Source organism: Dryobates pubescens, chromosome 6 (assembly GCF_014839835.1).
Source record: "Dryobates pubescens isolate bDryPub1 chromosome 6, bDryPub1.pri, whole genome shotgun sequence".
Classification (NCBI taxonomy): Eukaryota; Metazoa; Chordata; class Aves; order Piciformes; family Picidae; genus Dryobates; species Dryobates pubescens.
In genome coordinates, this window is record NC_071617.1 from 32778664 (window position 1) to 32793863 (window position 15200).

The 15200-nt window shown below is 39.4% G+C and overlaps 1 protein-coding gene across 2 annotated transcripts; it reads right to left on the reverse strand.

Moving 5' to 3' along the window:
- Window positions 1-1722: 1722 nt before the first annotated feature.
- On the reverse strand, window positions 1723-15048 carry GNG4 (G protein subunit gamma 4). 2 transcript variants are annotated; one of them, XM_054162482.1, is made up of 3 exons: window positions 15025-15048; window positions 8237-8342; window positions 1723-1982 (listed from the first exon to the last, which is right to left on the reverse strand). In XM_054162482.1, exons 2-3 carry the CDS (start codon window positions 8330-8332, stop codon window positions 1854-1856), a joined length of 225 nt encoding a protein of 74 aa, XP_054018457.1. In that variant the 5' UTR covers window positions 8333-8342; window positions 15025-15048; the 3' UTR covers window positions 1723-1853. The 2 variants fall into 2 exon arrangements, with proteins under 2 accessions (XP_054018457.1, XP_054018455.1); XM_054162480.1 differs by lacking the exon at window positions 15025-15048 and adding an exon at window positions 13539-13583.
- Between the last annotated feature and the right edge of the window lie 152 nt (window positions 15049-15200).

A 15200-nucleotide genomic window follows, 5' to 3' on the forward strand; every position in this document is an offset into this window, starting at 1 on the left:
TGAGGGGTTGGTACTGGAATTGGTACTATTCAATATATTCATCAATGACCTGGATGAGGGAACAGAGTGCACTGTCAGCAATTTTGCTGATGACACAGAACTAGAGGAGTGGCTGACACACTGGAAGGCTGGGCTGCCATTTAGCGAGACCTGGACAGGCTGGAGAGTTGGGCAGGAAGAAATTTAAAGAAATGCAGCAAGGACAAGTGTAGATAGAGTGTTGCAGCTGGGAAAGAACAAGCCCATGTACCAGTATAGGTTGGGGACTGACTTGTTGAAGAGCAGCATAGGGAAAAGGGACATGGGGGTCCCGGTGGACAGAAGGATGACTGAGAACCAGCACCGTGCCCTTGTGGCTAAGAAGGCCAATGGCACCCTGGGGTGCATTAGAAGGGGTGTGGCTAGTAGGTTGAGAGAAGTTCTCCTCCCCCTCTGCTCTGCCGTGGTGAGGCTGCATCTGGAATATTGTGTACAGTTCTTGACCCCTTGGTTCAAGGACAGGGAACTGCTTGAACAAATCCAGCACAGAGCCACAAAGATGATTAAGGGAAAGGAACATCTCTCTTATGAGAGAAGGCTGAGAGACCTCGGTCGCCTGAGCCTGGGGGAGACAAAGGGGATGACCTCATTAATGTTTATAAATATGAAAAAGGTGAGTGTCACAGAGACAGTGCCAGGCCCTTCTCAGTGATGTCCAATGATAGGACAAGGGGCAGTGGGTGCAAGCCAGAGCATAGGAGGTTCCACAAGAACATAAGGAAAAGCTTTTTCACTGTGAGGGTGACATAGCACTAGAACAGGCTGACCAGAGAGGTTGTAAAGTCTTGTTCTCTGGAGACATTAAAAATCTACCTGGATGCGTTCCTGTGTGACCTACTCTATGTGATCCTTCTCTGGCAGGGGGTTTGGACTCAATCTTTTGGGGTCACTTCCATCCCCTTACATTTTGTGATTCTGTGGCTACAAAATAAAACCAAGGCAGTCACTGTCAACGGCACAGTCATCTTGTGGCATCATTCATTCACTGTTTCACTCCCTCTCCATAAACTTTGCTCTCTTAGGCACAAACATGTAGAGAGCAGCTTAGAAAATGTAACCCCCGCTCTGTACTGATCAGGGCAGATTCATACCCTCAACTAAGACTCTCATGAACAGCAGATATATCACAGTTCAGTTTACTTTCCAAACTAATTTAAATTATCATCATTCAAAACAAGATAAAAGCAGCCATGTTTTTCTAGTTTTATTGGTGCAGTCCTGCTGTTTAACTATACATCTTCATTTTGCTTGTAGTTACAGTGTTGCTTAACAAAGACTGGTTTTGTACTCAAGTTTATTAGAGTCTTCACAAAATCACTTACTGTATGACTAATCATTCCAAACACCATAAATCACTGGCATGTCTTCCTAAATAGTGCTAGTTAAGTTCCTACTATTCTTTTTAGATATAAATTTGTAAAGGCAAACAAATTAAATTCACCTTCCAAAGAAAAGAAGTGTGCTAAAAATAGTTTCAGAATGGGTAGAACTCATTTAGGTCTCAGAAAAATCTATGGCTGGCAAAGAGATCTACAATTTGATACTTTCATTAAGACCAAAACAAGCTTTATGAAGAGCTGAAATTATTGTGCAAAATTATTGTGCATTGGTCTGAAAGATTAGGATTGCCTTGATTTTTTTTTTTCTTGTATATATATATTTTAAAAAAAAAAGTTCCCCAGAAATTGGATCACCTTCTAAAAATATTGTACTTAGAGGTTAAGTATTTGTATCTGAACAAAAAGCACTAAAACTAAAAGCATGCAACACTGATACCAAATTGTAGCAGAATACATTTTTAATTGAAAACCAACTCAAAGGATAGTACAAAAGAGTTTCTTCTCCCTAAAGGGATTTTCAGATGCAGGTACTGGAATAATAAGGGGATCTTCTGCAATATGAGCATCACAATAAGCCAATAAATCTGCTGCAGCCTTGGATACCTAATAGGAATGAATAGAGAGAATTACTGTAACACTTAATTCCAAACAATCAGCATTGCACAAGTATTCTTCACGTAACATATGATAATAGGAGTAGATTGGCTTATTCTTTGAATCACTGCAGACTACAACTCTGAATTTACTCTTACTAGGCCTACTAATCCCTATATACATGTTATTTAACAGTGATGTGAGATGGCATCAATTATTATACTTCTAAACTGAACAATTCTAAAGTCTCCAAATTAAAATGTTGGTTTGTGCTTACTGAAAAGTCCTACAAAAATGTGGCAGTGTGTTGGCATACAAGATATTTTGCACAAAACAAAAAAATTAAATGCTAAACCATTTCAGCTGCAGCTGAAATCTTGTAACCTTTGCAGCTTTGTGCCATAAGAACATTGGTGATACTAGGTCCCTCCCACTTACTTATTTTTTCAAGAGTTAAGATTGCATATATGAAATATTTTTGTTCTGCTCAGCTAGCAAGTTATTTAGAACTATCTGTATCTCTTTGTTTAGTTTTTGTGTTTTCAATATTATAGTTAGGAAAGTGAAATAAGAAGTCTTTACAAATATGTCTTTTTTACTGAGCACCATGACAATCAAACACTGAGGTCATCATGTTTGAACAACTATGCAGAAGAGGAAAACCAAATCTGATTTCTGGTATTTTTTCTAGCAGGTGTGTCATCGCTGTTAGCTTTAGCTTACCCACACCCTGCTGGCTTTGGCATGAGTTCAGCCTGTAGTAGGCTTCAGGTTAGACCTATGAAGTCAATGGGTGCTGGGTCAGGATTCACTTGAAATTTAACTTCTGGAAGTAGACAATTATTTGTTTGTTTGGTTTTGTTACTAAATATCCAGGAAAATGTGTCTTTGTAGAATGTTTAAATATACGTAAAGTATTTATGGTTGACAAGCCAGTACAGACTATTTTCTCAGCAGAGGAAGTAAAAGTGCTCAGGTTACTTAGTTTTCTTTTGAATTGGCCTGTAAGACACAAGTGCAGAGACACTGTACGTGAACAACAGATTGCTGGGCCAATGCAAGCAGAATACTGAGCAAATCAGCAGAGATATCAGAAAGACCAGTGCTTCTCAAAAGAACAAACAAAAAACTTAGGAATCTTATCACATTCCAAATTTTCATTTAAATCATATTCTCCAAAGAAAGGCACAATATAGATGAACGATGACAATCCTATCAAGCCCCCAAAAAAGAACAAAATATATAAACCATACTTTTCCTAATGACTGTGCTGTACCTCAGTAAAGTATAAACTAGCAGAAAATGCATCCACTAAAGAGGAGGTTATCGTATTTCCAGTAATGTTAGGAGGAATGTTCCACCACAGCATTTTGGAGAAGCATTTTCAAGTAATGACAGTCATCAGTACAATCATAGTTATTTAACACTTTTCTGTTTTCCTTCAAGCTCAAATTAAGGTAGTTGTATGCTCTAATTAATTTAACACTGGGTCCTGAACTCTTGGATTCAAATAGCAGGTCTAACTCGGAGCCACAGGTGCACACAAAAAGCTCAATGACATTTTCAGTGCTATGGCATAATAAACATTACTGCCCTAAAACCGAATGGAGAGGTAATCTAATTATCTACATCCCAGAGACAGAGTTCATTAAAGATGTCCAGCACATTCCATCTTCAATTACTAGTGTTATGAATAAGAGCATTTTATTCAAGAAACTAACTTTTTTTTTTTAATAGACTGACTCAATAGGAGCAGAGAGCCAACACTAAACTTCAACAGACCCACCTTTTCAAAACTATTTTGTTTGTTCCATATATGGATAAGCTCAAGTGTGTTGCTTTTTATTGCATGGAAGTACATCTGCAACCATCATTCTTAGAAGGGGTAAACCCAGTAAACATAACTTTCTGTTTCTCTACATATTACTGTGCTTTGACATCACGTAACAAGAAAAAGGATTTTCACTAGCAGATAGACAACAACATTTTAATCTAGCTTGTCCTTTAATGCTGGTAGGAATGTCATGAAGCAGAGCAAGCACTTTCTTCAAAATCACAGTGCTTAAATCGCAAATTACTTTGCTTTCAGGCAAACCGTAGCACAATTTAGTAGAAAATAAACCTGCATCAAGGAGGTCTGGGGAGAAGAAAGCCTCCCATTGAGATCATAGTAGTTATAAAACTGAATTATGGCCATTTTTTCACTTAAATAGCTCAGTCTTGTGCAGTAGAACGCTGAGCATAGAGTAAGGGGTGCTAAGTCTGCTGATACATTCCAGAAGCAATGAAAACATTGGTTCCCGTGGCTATGAGCAGCGTCGGCAAAGTCAGAGCTGCGGCCAAAAAACCAGCAAAATACAATGTTGCCTCCAGCAAGTTTCCTGCTCGATGTTATTATTCAGAGCAACAGCAGCGTGAGACCTCTGCGTTGAGCATTGCATTAAGGTTACAGCAGAGATGACTGCTTTAGCCTATGTCAGCACACTGAGAATGCCTCCTAGTCCACACTGTGGTTTGTTACTATACAAAATAATCTACTGACCATCCTCTTTGTGCCACGGAGAAAGTTAAATGAAGGTCGCTTGACCATAGCTTTTATTCACCTTTAGATTTACGTGTAGCTGAATACTGCTGGACAGTTTCATAATAGCTTTTATTAAGAATTAAAATAAGCATATGTAATTTGAATATTCAAATAAAACAAACACATGATTTCAGCTCTCTTATGCAATACAGCTTGGTCTGCAGATTCAAAGTAACGCATACACACTGCAGAAGTGGCTAAAGAAAAAGATCATATTCCAGTTTGATGAATTCTAACAGAAAGTAGGTGGGGTTTTTTTGGTTTGGTTGTTTTGTTTGTTTATTTTAATCTTTTAAGGTGCATAGAGGAGATGGAATGTGCAAATACCACAGCAGTCTCACATTTTATACAATTATTTTAATGCCATAAAAAATACACCTGGTTGTCAAATGACCAAAAGGAAACAAACAAGCCAATAAAAAACAAAACAAACCCCCTTTCTCTCCTCCCTCCCCACCAAAACCCAATACCCCAAAACCAAAACCAAACCTACCAAACAAAAAAAAACCACAAACAAACAAAACCCCCCATCATCCAACCAAAAAACCTGAACCACTCAACTCTCAATGTAGTCTCAGGAGGACTGTGGAATTTACCATTATATTTCAGGATAACAAAGGTGATAAAAACATCCAAAGTAAGAACATAATCCTGTTAGCTGCACTAATAATTATAAGCTTCAATGACAGGGCAAAAAGCTGCAATTACTATGTCGTCTGTCTTGTCATGGATTGTGACTAATTACCATCCTTACTACAACACCCACTCTGCTTATCCTTTACATCTAAAACAAAGAGATTCACACACGTTTATTGGCAATCCCACTGCTTATCTCTCAACACTATTCAGAACCCAGTTAGGAATATTTTCTACCTTCTTATGAAAAAAAAAAAAAAGAAAAAAGAAAATAACCGATACACCAAGACTCTTAAATATCAGAACAGTCCTCCTTGCTTTTCTGCTTGCAGAGAGAAGATGAAGTAGTGATTCATTCTGGGGACAACGCTGATAAAGCGTCAATATTATCTTTGCTTTCTCAACTTTACAGGTAGCATCTTCAGGTGCTGCATTATTCCACTAGTCATAAGGCCACTGCTTGATTTCAGCTGATGTTTCCTAGCTTGGAATCTGCATCTTCTGCTTTCTACTTCTCCATTGTAATACTAGCTGTTACTTCTGCAGCAGAGTATGGCAGGTTCAATTTACAATCCTTCTGGGATTGTTTACAAAAACCCATCACAGTAATACTCCTTCCAACTACTGATCAATAAATCAGTAACTTCATCCTCCCATTTTACACTGTCCTGTTTCACACCTCAACAAGAGGTTGTCTTTGTGGAACATCAAAACACTGCACTGCTTGCTGCTCTGGTTACAGGACTTGATTTTTAAATCAGTTGAAAAACTGAAAACACAGTGGGGAATGTGCAACTATCAGCATACTTCTAACTACAAATTTTTAATTGAACAGACCAAACTCCTGATGGTTACAGCAGCTACTGTGCATAGAAAACAAAGCACCTCTGTAGTAGAAAAATTAGCTGGAATTTCTGATTTCCCTAGTCAATAAGGAAGGCACCTTTTCAATGTTAACAATGTGGTCTTGTGTGTTATAACTACCTGGCTATAGCTGTTTGCAAAACTGTTAAATTATTTGGAAAGCACTGCTCTTTTGTTTAATTAGATAGCTTTGGCAGATACAAAACATCAGAAAAAAATCAAGTTAATTTCTCTGCCTTTGCAGTTATGAACCAAGAACTCAAAATCTCCAGTTGAAACCACTGGGAAGTCTCTTGGTAAAATCTGTCTATACTGAAACACACTTAACTGCTTCAAGATTAGAAGGGAATAAAAGGACCACTAACCTCTTCTCACAATCCCTCATATACTTGTTCAAAGAAATTCTAGAAATCCAGACATAAATATTTTGCAGATTGGATCTGGTTTATGTTTGTACAGGAACCTTTAGAATACTAAAAGACATTAGATGTTCTTTAGTGTGTTTTTAATCCTAAGCTGTTTTGAAAGTTGAAACAATTGCCCTCTCAAGCTATCTGTTTTTTAGGTCTGCCATGCTTGCTAATAACTTTGGGGTTTTTTTAAGTAAACTAACTGTAAAAATAACCTATGTCCTTATTTATTAATTATTAACTTATATATAACATTCTTAATTACAGAAAGACGTCTAACTAATGAAGCTATCTGCATAACTGAGCTAAATATGTGGTATGTGAAAGTTACTGCTGTTTATATAAAAGCAATCTATTTAGTATCAACAATATCAAACCCCATAAACCAGGACCTGTTTTTTTCCAACCCTTTCCTCTGCCACTCATGCATGCGTGTTCCTTCTTGTCAGTTCTTTTTGTGCAGCTGCAGCCTTATTTGAATCAGGGGACTAACTGCATGGATCACTGAAAAGGCAAGCCCTTCCTTCATTGAAGGAAATGCCTGTCTCTGTGAACAGGCATCTATTACGTGCTGAATTTGCCAAGACGCTGTACAAGACAGAAACCATAGTTTTGCAAATGCAGTGGTCTTACAAGACATTGCTAAAAACTGTAACAAACCGCAGAAACTGAAATGTCTGTTTTCATATAGCAAAATAAGACTATTCAGGTGAATTTCACTAATGTTTCTGAATTATAAATACTATATTTCTGATTAACAAGTTTATGATACTATTAAAATCATAGTTATGCCCTCATGCCAACTGCAGGCAGAATTTCAGTGCAGACCAGGCAAAGAGACTTTAAGACTACATGAAGAATTTAATGTACAATATTTCTAAACTGTCTTACTGAGTTTATAACCTCAGCTACCAACAGTTTGTAGCAACTCAGTTACAGATGTTTGCATAAAAATGGCTTATTTAAATGGATTCCTTTTTCTAGTCATTCCATCTTTCAACTCCAAATAATTATTTGCTGTTTTCAGAGGCAGAGAGAAACCACACAAATGAGATGAGCATTGCTTCCTTAAAACTTTCTATTACAGTATTAGTATTTAGGTACTTGATTTATTCACAGAATTTTAGCCTAGTAGAAGGCAGAATGACAAGCAAGAATAATCCACAAGCATTTCTAGATAAAAATGTTGAGAACTTCTGTTTAATGGGGCCTTTAGTTAAAATATTTAATCCACATAGGCATGACAAACCCAAAATGTCACCTACAACAGGCTATGAAGTGTGAAGAACTGTAACTCTGTGTTGCAATCATACTTTTTGTGTGTGTGTGCATGCAATGACATCTATGCTATAGCAAAACAAATCAAAGCAATTCAGCTTGTTTCATCATTAGTCAAAAGTATTGTAATATCTTAAGACTTCTTCCAGTCCTTCAGGAAGTGTCAAGAAACCTTGGCTGCACTTTTATTCAACTACATGTGACAAAGAAGAGCACCTGTGGATCTGCCAGACCATTTAAAATATTTCACAACATACCACTTCTGACAGATGTAAAAGGCAGTATAGAAGCAGACTAGAAGCTCATCTTTTGAAATTGCTTCACTAGAATCAAGCAGTTAGTATGTAACTTATTCACAGTATTGAATATGGTTTTATAGCTCAAAATAATTTTTGTATTTCAGCTGATCAACTCTTTCTGCAGTATTAAAGGGAGGCTGTACCACAAACTAGTGAGTGAATTCAAAATATCAACAGTAAGTCTAAGTTTACCTTCATCCTATCCATGTATGCTTCCATTTTTAATTGCTCCACAGCTTTTCTGGCTTGAGATATATTGGTTGTACTGTTTGACACTAGTTCCTTCATTTTGTTTTTCCTAAAAGAGACAAAGTTGAGACAATTTACAAGTACAGGTAGCAAATACAGCAGTCAACGAGAGGACAGTGACCTGAAATCTAACCTCCAGCCATTGCATTGACACTACAGGTTGTAGGCTACAAATACAAACCAGGCACCACTTATTTCTGTTCTCTTGTTCAATAGCATCTCATCACATCAGAAATTTGCTCCCTTCACTGCCAGCGTTCAATCTAATTTCTGCAAACAACATACAAATGCGGAGTATGTGGCCATTATTTCAGAGTACCATGGCTGCCCCGGTTCAGACTGACAATGCAGAACAGCTGCTCACAAGCAGACCTTGCAGCCATTACCCAGTTACACCTAGTAATATTAAAACATGCTGAAACGTGCTGCACTCACCAAGCATCAGAAAAAGAGACTTTTTAAGACAGAGGATGAATAAAAATTCTGACTACAGATTTAAGGAGTTTAGAAGGGAAGTAATGAATTAAGAAATAATGTAGTGTTTTCCAACTTTTTACTTGTGCCTCCCCAGTGAAGTCTAAAGATGACTGAAAGCCAGTACACTATACTATACAGTATAGGAATGCCTTATTTTTTTTTTAAAGCTCTGCAGCTCATGGGAAAGGACATCTACTTAAGGTATGGCAGTGTTTGGTTTTCTTGTATTGCTACTCCCTGAGGTCTTAGGGGCATGTCAACTCATCATCATGCAGTTCCCAGCATTGTTACCAGATCAATCAAGATGACTACATTCAAACCTTGAATAAACTTGCAATGTATACGCCCTAGGTGGTACATATGTTAGGAGTTTGTGCTGACACTGTTACGCAGTGCTGGTCTAACACAAGTAACAGCTGCTATTTTGAAGTTGGTGGAAGCTGGGCTAAACCTGCATGAAGAAAGAGAAAAGAAGACACAGAGGACCTAGACTGGTCCTGGCCTAGGTAGGTGCTGAAGTTTGGATCGGCCAAAACATTGGTCTGTGGTTCTGTATATCTGCTATCCCACAAGTGCCACCTGAAGCAACATCAGTCTAGTATAGAGTGTTAGAAACCATAGTTAGGCAGTGCAAATGACACAGGGTGTGAGAAGCAGATGGGATGCAGAAGGAAACACATGAAAGCAGGCATTTTGCATTGCTACTGAAGTTTTAGGCTCAAGTCTTTCAAAATTAAGATCTATAGCTTATTTCTGGACAAGAAATGAACATCTTGAACTACACAGATTTAATTTCTTGAACCTCAGTAGCTTACCTGATAGCCAATTCCTGAAGCATAAAATAGAAACCAAAAATTTGGTAGGAGGTAGGAAATACATTTGTAAAAAACCCCAAAAAACAATATTAAAAAAATTTATATACCATGTCTTAAGCATGTTAGAGTCAATAGGAGTTCACAACCCAGGGCACAAAAAGGATGAAGGAGTAACTTTTAAATTCCTTTTATTGTGGAAAAAATGCAGATGCTCAAAACAAGGCAAAGACAGCTGTTTCTTCTCCTTTATAAAACTGGTCACCTGTGCTGCAAAATGGGATGGTGGAATACCAATACAATAGTGAGCCATGCACAACACCAATTTGAAAAAACAAACCAAACTTTTTCAGCATTTGAAGTGTAGGCAGGGGAAATGCTACCTTAAAATATTAATTCTGCCAAATAAAGCAAGAGCTTTCACGTATGCCAAGACAAATAAAAGGTTTTCTGTACGTGTATGTCATTTGAATGGAACACAAGTCTCCCACTTGCATGCACTCTGACTAATTAAAATCGTGTCAGAACACAGTAGCTTTTCTTGTTTGTCTTGGTTTACAATCTTTTAACTCAAAGTCCTCACAAGGGACAGGATTAAATACATGTGGAGGAACTGGCTTTTGTACAATACCATGTACAGTACAGTACAAAAACCCACCAGCAACCAGCAGGCTCCAAACAATTTCCAGACATGTTTTGACTTGCAGTGAACAAGTGTAAGGGATAAAAGGCATTCACATGAGCACGAGATTCTCAGCTCATCTCTGGACTTTTTGTTTAAAAACCCTAGTTTGTAAGTTTTGGCTTATTAATAAAGACATGAATAAACACATATGTCTTTGTTTACATAAAGATATCCCCACAAGTATGAATCATTTAGATTTTGTTATCATGTCCACAGAGCCAGAAAAGTCAAAGCTAAATGAAGTCACACAGCTATTTCTATGTTTGCCACAACCCAAGTCCAGAAGCAAATGAGAAATCTAATTTTGAATAATACATTTAAGTTAAAATGAGTTAAACAACTGAAACTTCATGAACAGTACAGAGAATCCCAAGCTATTGTGGCGATTAATTCACTCAAACCTTAAAAGTTGTAAACATTACAGATGGACAATTTGAACTGTCACTGACTGCATCAAAGCTAGCAAGAACACTTTTTCTAGTGCTTCCAGCTAGTTTTTAAGTACCTACTGAATAAGAGTTAAGATCATAATGGTGTTCTGAAAAGGCTACTAGGCATAAAAATGCTTTCAAAAAATTGTTTGTTTGTTTCTTAAAATCGACAACGCATTTCCAAACCAAACTCACCCCCACAGCATGTCTTTACCTATATTCTGAAGCAGCAAACAAGGGAAAAAAATTAAAAAATAAAAACGTGGTGTTCTTCTCTAGTGAACTAGTTCAAGGTGTCAGAAACAACCAGAACAAGAGGCTTCACACAATAAACATTTAAAAAAAAAAAAATCTAGCACAAGGTGTTTCAGCCACTGGAGAAAATTCCCACTTATCTGGAGGAAAAGATTTGTTCATACTCTGAAGCATAAACGTTCGTCCTGTTGCAAAATCCTGCTCCTTAAATACCTAACTACCGTATTTCTGAAAGCACTTTGCATCCATTTAATTATCTCATTTCTTGTTTTTATACAGACAGGCCTGGTTCCAGAACTTTTTAAGACAGATTTCTCCCGTTACACATTTCACTTCCTAAACTACATATATCCTTGCCTTATCTTACTCTCTGCAAATATAGTATGTATCATATTTGAACATCTGTTAAGGCTCTACTACCTAGGCAGTGATGTTGACAATCAGAATTGTACTCCCTTTCAAACCAGGCTGTGATAAGGTATTCCTCTTTGAAGACAATGCTTTGGTTGAGGCCTATTTCTGCTTTCCTGAAGACCTGTAATACCGTTTAATGTTACTAATGTTCTTTAATGATATAATATTGTTATTTAGAAATACAGCACTGGAGAAAATTTTAGTAAGAGAATCTATTACACATTCTCCTTGAACAAGCATCCCCTGAGATGTGAGGAAGTCTCCTCCCTCAAACATCCTCTTGTGGGGTCTCTCTCCAAGTCTCCTTTGTGGCTGCAGCCTGGTGAATGGCTCCAACTCACTCTCCAACAACAGCTCATTTTAAACAGTTGAGTATTTTCAAGGCCTTCAGGAACACAGAATTAGCTTTGTACTGTATCTTGCAGGGGGGGAGTGGGTGCAGCCTACAGAGTCATAGAATAATAGAATAAACTTGGTTGGAAGGGACCTTTAAACATCATCTAGTCAAAACTCCCTACAACAAGCAGGGCCACCATTAATGAGATGAAGCTGCACAGAGCCCTCTCCAACCTGACCTTGAATGTTTCCAGGGACAGGAGGCATCTACCACCCTCTGGGCAACTTGTTTCCCTGTTTCACCCTCATCATAAAAAAATTTCTTCTTCACATGCAGTCTAAATCTATTAGTTTAAAAACATTACCCCTTCTTCTGCCACTAAAGGCCCTACTAAAAAGACTGTCCTCATCTTTCTCATAGGCCCTCTAAGTATTGAAAAGGCCACAATAAGGTCTCCCTGGAGCCTTCTTTTCTCCAGGTTGAACAACCCTAACTCTCTCAGCTTGTCTTCACAGGAAAGGTGTTCCAGTCCTCTGATCATTGTCGAGACCCTCTTCTGGATGTGCTCCAATAGGTCCACATCCTCCTTGGGCTGAGAACTCCAGACACACACAGTACTCCAGGTGGGGACTTACCAGCATGGAGTAGATGAGGAGAGTCACCTCAATCTGCTGGCCAAACTTCTTTTGATGTTCAAAAGGAGTAATTTCTATCTTTTAAATTACCTAAAAAGCTTTGAATCGGAAACGACTTAGATGTGTTCACTACTGTCGATTCCTGGTTGTGTTTCCAGCAACCCCCTATTAAGTTAGGTTGATACAAATGTACAGAGATCCTGACAATCATCGATACAGTAACAGACTACATGCAATTTACACGTTACTGATGCACGCCAGCAGCCCTGGATTATATAGGAGCTCAATTATCCAGGGTATTTTTATGCAGCACAGTGAGCTAGTGTCTGTGACTCTTTACGGGGAAGGCTGATTGCATTATAATAAAACAGTGACAGCAGCTACATGGCCTTTTTCAGCCAAGTAGTTTCTGCTGACTGGTACACTATGCTAGCCAGCCATTTCCTAAAGTAATGGGCAGTGACAGCCTCCTGGGAAGCTGCACCCTTTTTCTGGGTGAAGCTAACACATTTTTGCCAATGATCTTAATGTCCAGCGCTCATAAAAGTGCTCTTGAAGAGCAACTTTTCTTTATTTGTTTTTAGGATAGATTAGGTTGTACCAAACAGCACTTCAAAGGCCAACTTATGATAACCCAGGAAGTTGCATAAATATTTGCAGGTACAGCTTGACCTTGCATAGGGTTAAGAAGTGCAACCTCCATTTACCAAACTTTATGAACATATGTTAGTCAAGTGCAGAAAAAGTCTGAAAATGTAAGTAACGTGGAAGCAAAATATATTCTTCAAGCTCTTCAATCCAGATTTCTACAAGCAAGAGAGATGAAAAGATGCACTGCAATTTTTTCCACTCCACTTCCAAGTACAACCTTAAAGTGCCATATCAAAAGAGTAACCTGTGGAATTCAATCTAAAAAGCCCTAAACTCAATTGTTGCCATCTATTTTATTTCAGCAATCTGAAGTGACGGGCCTGAAATTGCTAGACTAGTGAACCTGAGGTTCACAACTCTGAAGAACACCTTCCACACAAGCTACCACAATACAAAAGTTTAACCCCATCACAAAACTAGGTCCCAGAAACATTAGTGAAAATCATTCCTGGATAATGACCTGCAAGCCACATTCTCAATTGTGGAAAGATCCCCACATTTCATTATCCTCTTGCAAACACATCTCAAATATAAGCAGCAAAACTTACCACCTCACAGATGTTTGATGCCAAAGAGGCATATCAAAAGAATTTCAGGTGAACTTAAAAAAAGAATAATTAAAAAATTGTTCAGTTGCCATTGAGGTAAGAGAAACTTAAGAAATACCCTTGTGCTAAGAGCAGGAGCTATCTGAGCTAGCATCACTATCGCAGCTCTTACTCTTGAGATTTACCACACCTGATGTTGCACTGTAAACAGAGGGAGGCTAAGGAATCCCTTGGCTTTCTGTATACTAATGGCTGCAGAGATAATAGAAAACTGCCAGAGCTTTATACTCCATCCTCTAAGGAGAAGCTTAGTGGTAGAGAAGAAATGATTAAAGGCAAGAGTATTGTTCACGATAAGGAGACAGTATAATTTTCATTCCATAAATGGGGGGCCTTCAAAAATAACTGACCACAAAAACGGAAAACAGGCCAACTTACAGTTTGGTTTTCATCGTGTACTAGTCCAACTGTAAAGTTCCAAAAACTCTTGCCACTGTGCCTAAATCTTTTTATCAAAGAATATCACCTTGCTTCTCCACATTGAAAAATCTCAGGAAACAATGGCTGAACCAGTGTGACATTATACAAGGACACTCTTTGTATGCAATATATTTATCGTCAGCATACAGGTTATGTGCACGTACAGTCAAGCAAGCCGTAAGAGATCCAGAAAGCCTGAGCCAGAAAGATGATTCCTACTTACTATTTTACCTCTTTGACTCCAAAAAACAGTCCTGACCTCTTAAAAGGGGAAGTTTGATTATCCCATTTAAATTTTGTTTAAAGTACATTTGAACTGAATGGTAACATAAAAACTAGACAGAATACTTCTGAGACTCTTGGCACTTCTTTGCCTGCAGGCCAGTAACATTGTTGAAGTTATTACTCCAAGCTTTCTGTCTCACTGTGCTACCTTATTTTGCTGTGCAGTACTCTACAGCACCGCACCTTAACAATGATCGCCAGCAGCAGCTGGGCAGTAAGATTTATTATTCCCTCAGTGCAAACCAGTCAGCAGGAAGAAGCCACTTTCTCGCCTCTTCACACCAGCCTGCTGAAGGAGAAGGATGAATGAGCCGCCAGCGAGAAAGCGTACCTGCTGTTCCGGAGAAAGACGAACCCCTCGAAGCCAACAACAACGAAACCCAAAGCCCGACGCTGACTTTTGAGGACGATCGAGGAGCTTCACAACGCGCGGCCACCAGCGTATGAGCGCCGTTGTTTACCAACGGCCAGCGGGGCGGCGAGCCGGCGGCCGAAGGGAGCCGCGAGTTTCCCAGGACACCAGAGCCGTCGCAGACACAGAGAAAGCCTCGGTGCAGAGGTGTCGTTGCCAGCCCACCCGCCAGGCTTAACGCCCCGACCCGGTCTGCGCTGCGGTGCGCGCACCCGCGGCCGCCTTAACGGCCCTCATCCCGGCACCTGACACCTTCTCCCTCCTCCCGGTCAGAGGCGGGGTCTCGCCCGGCGCCGCCGGAGCGCTCACCGTAAGGCTACAGGCAGGGAGGGCAGCTGCTGGCAGCCCCGCTCGGCGCGCGGCGGCAGCACATGGCGCGGCCAGCGCTGACGGGCGGGGCGGCCGCGGCCAAGGCTACCACCACCCTCGCGCCAGCGCCCGACTCCTCGCGGCGGATGCGGCCGTTAACGGCCGTGAGGGACGCC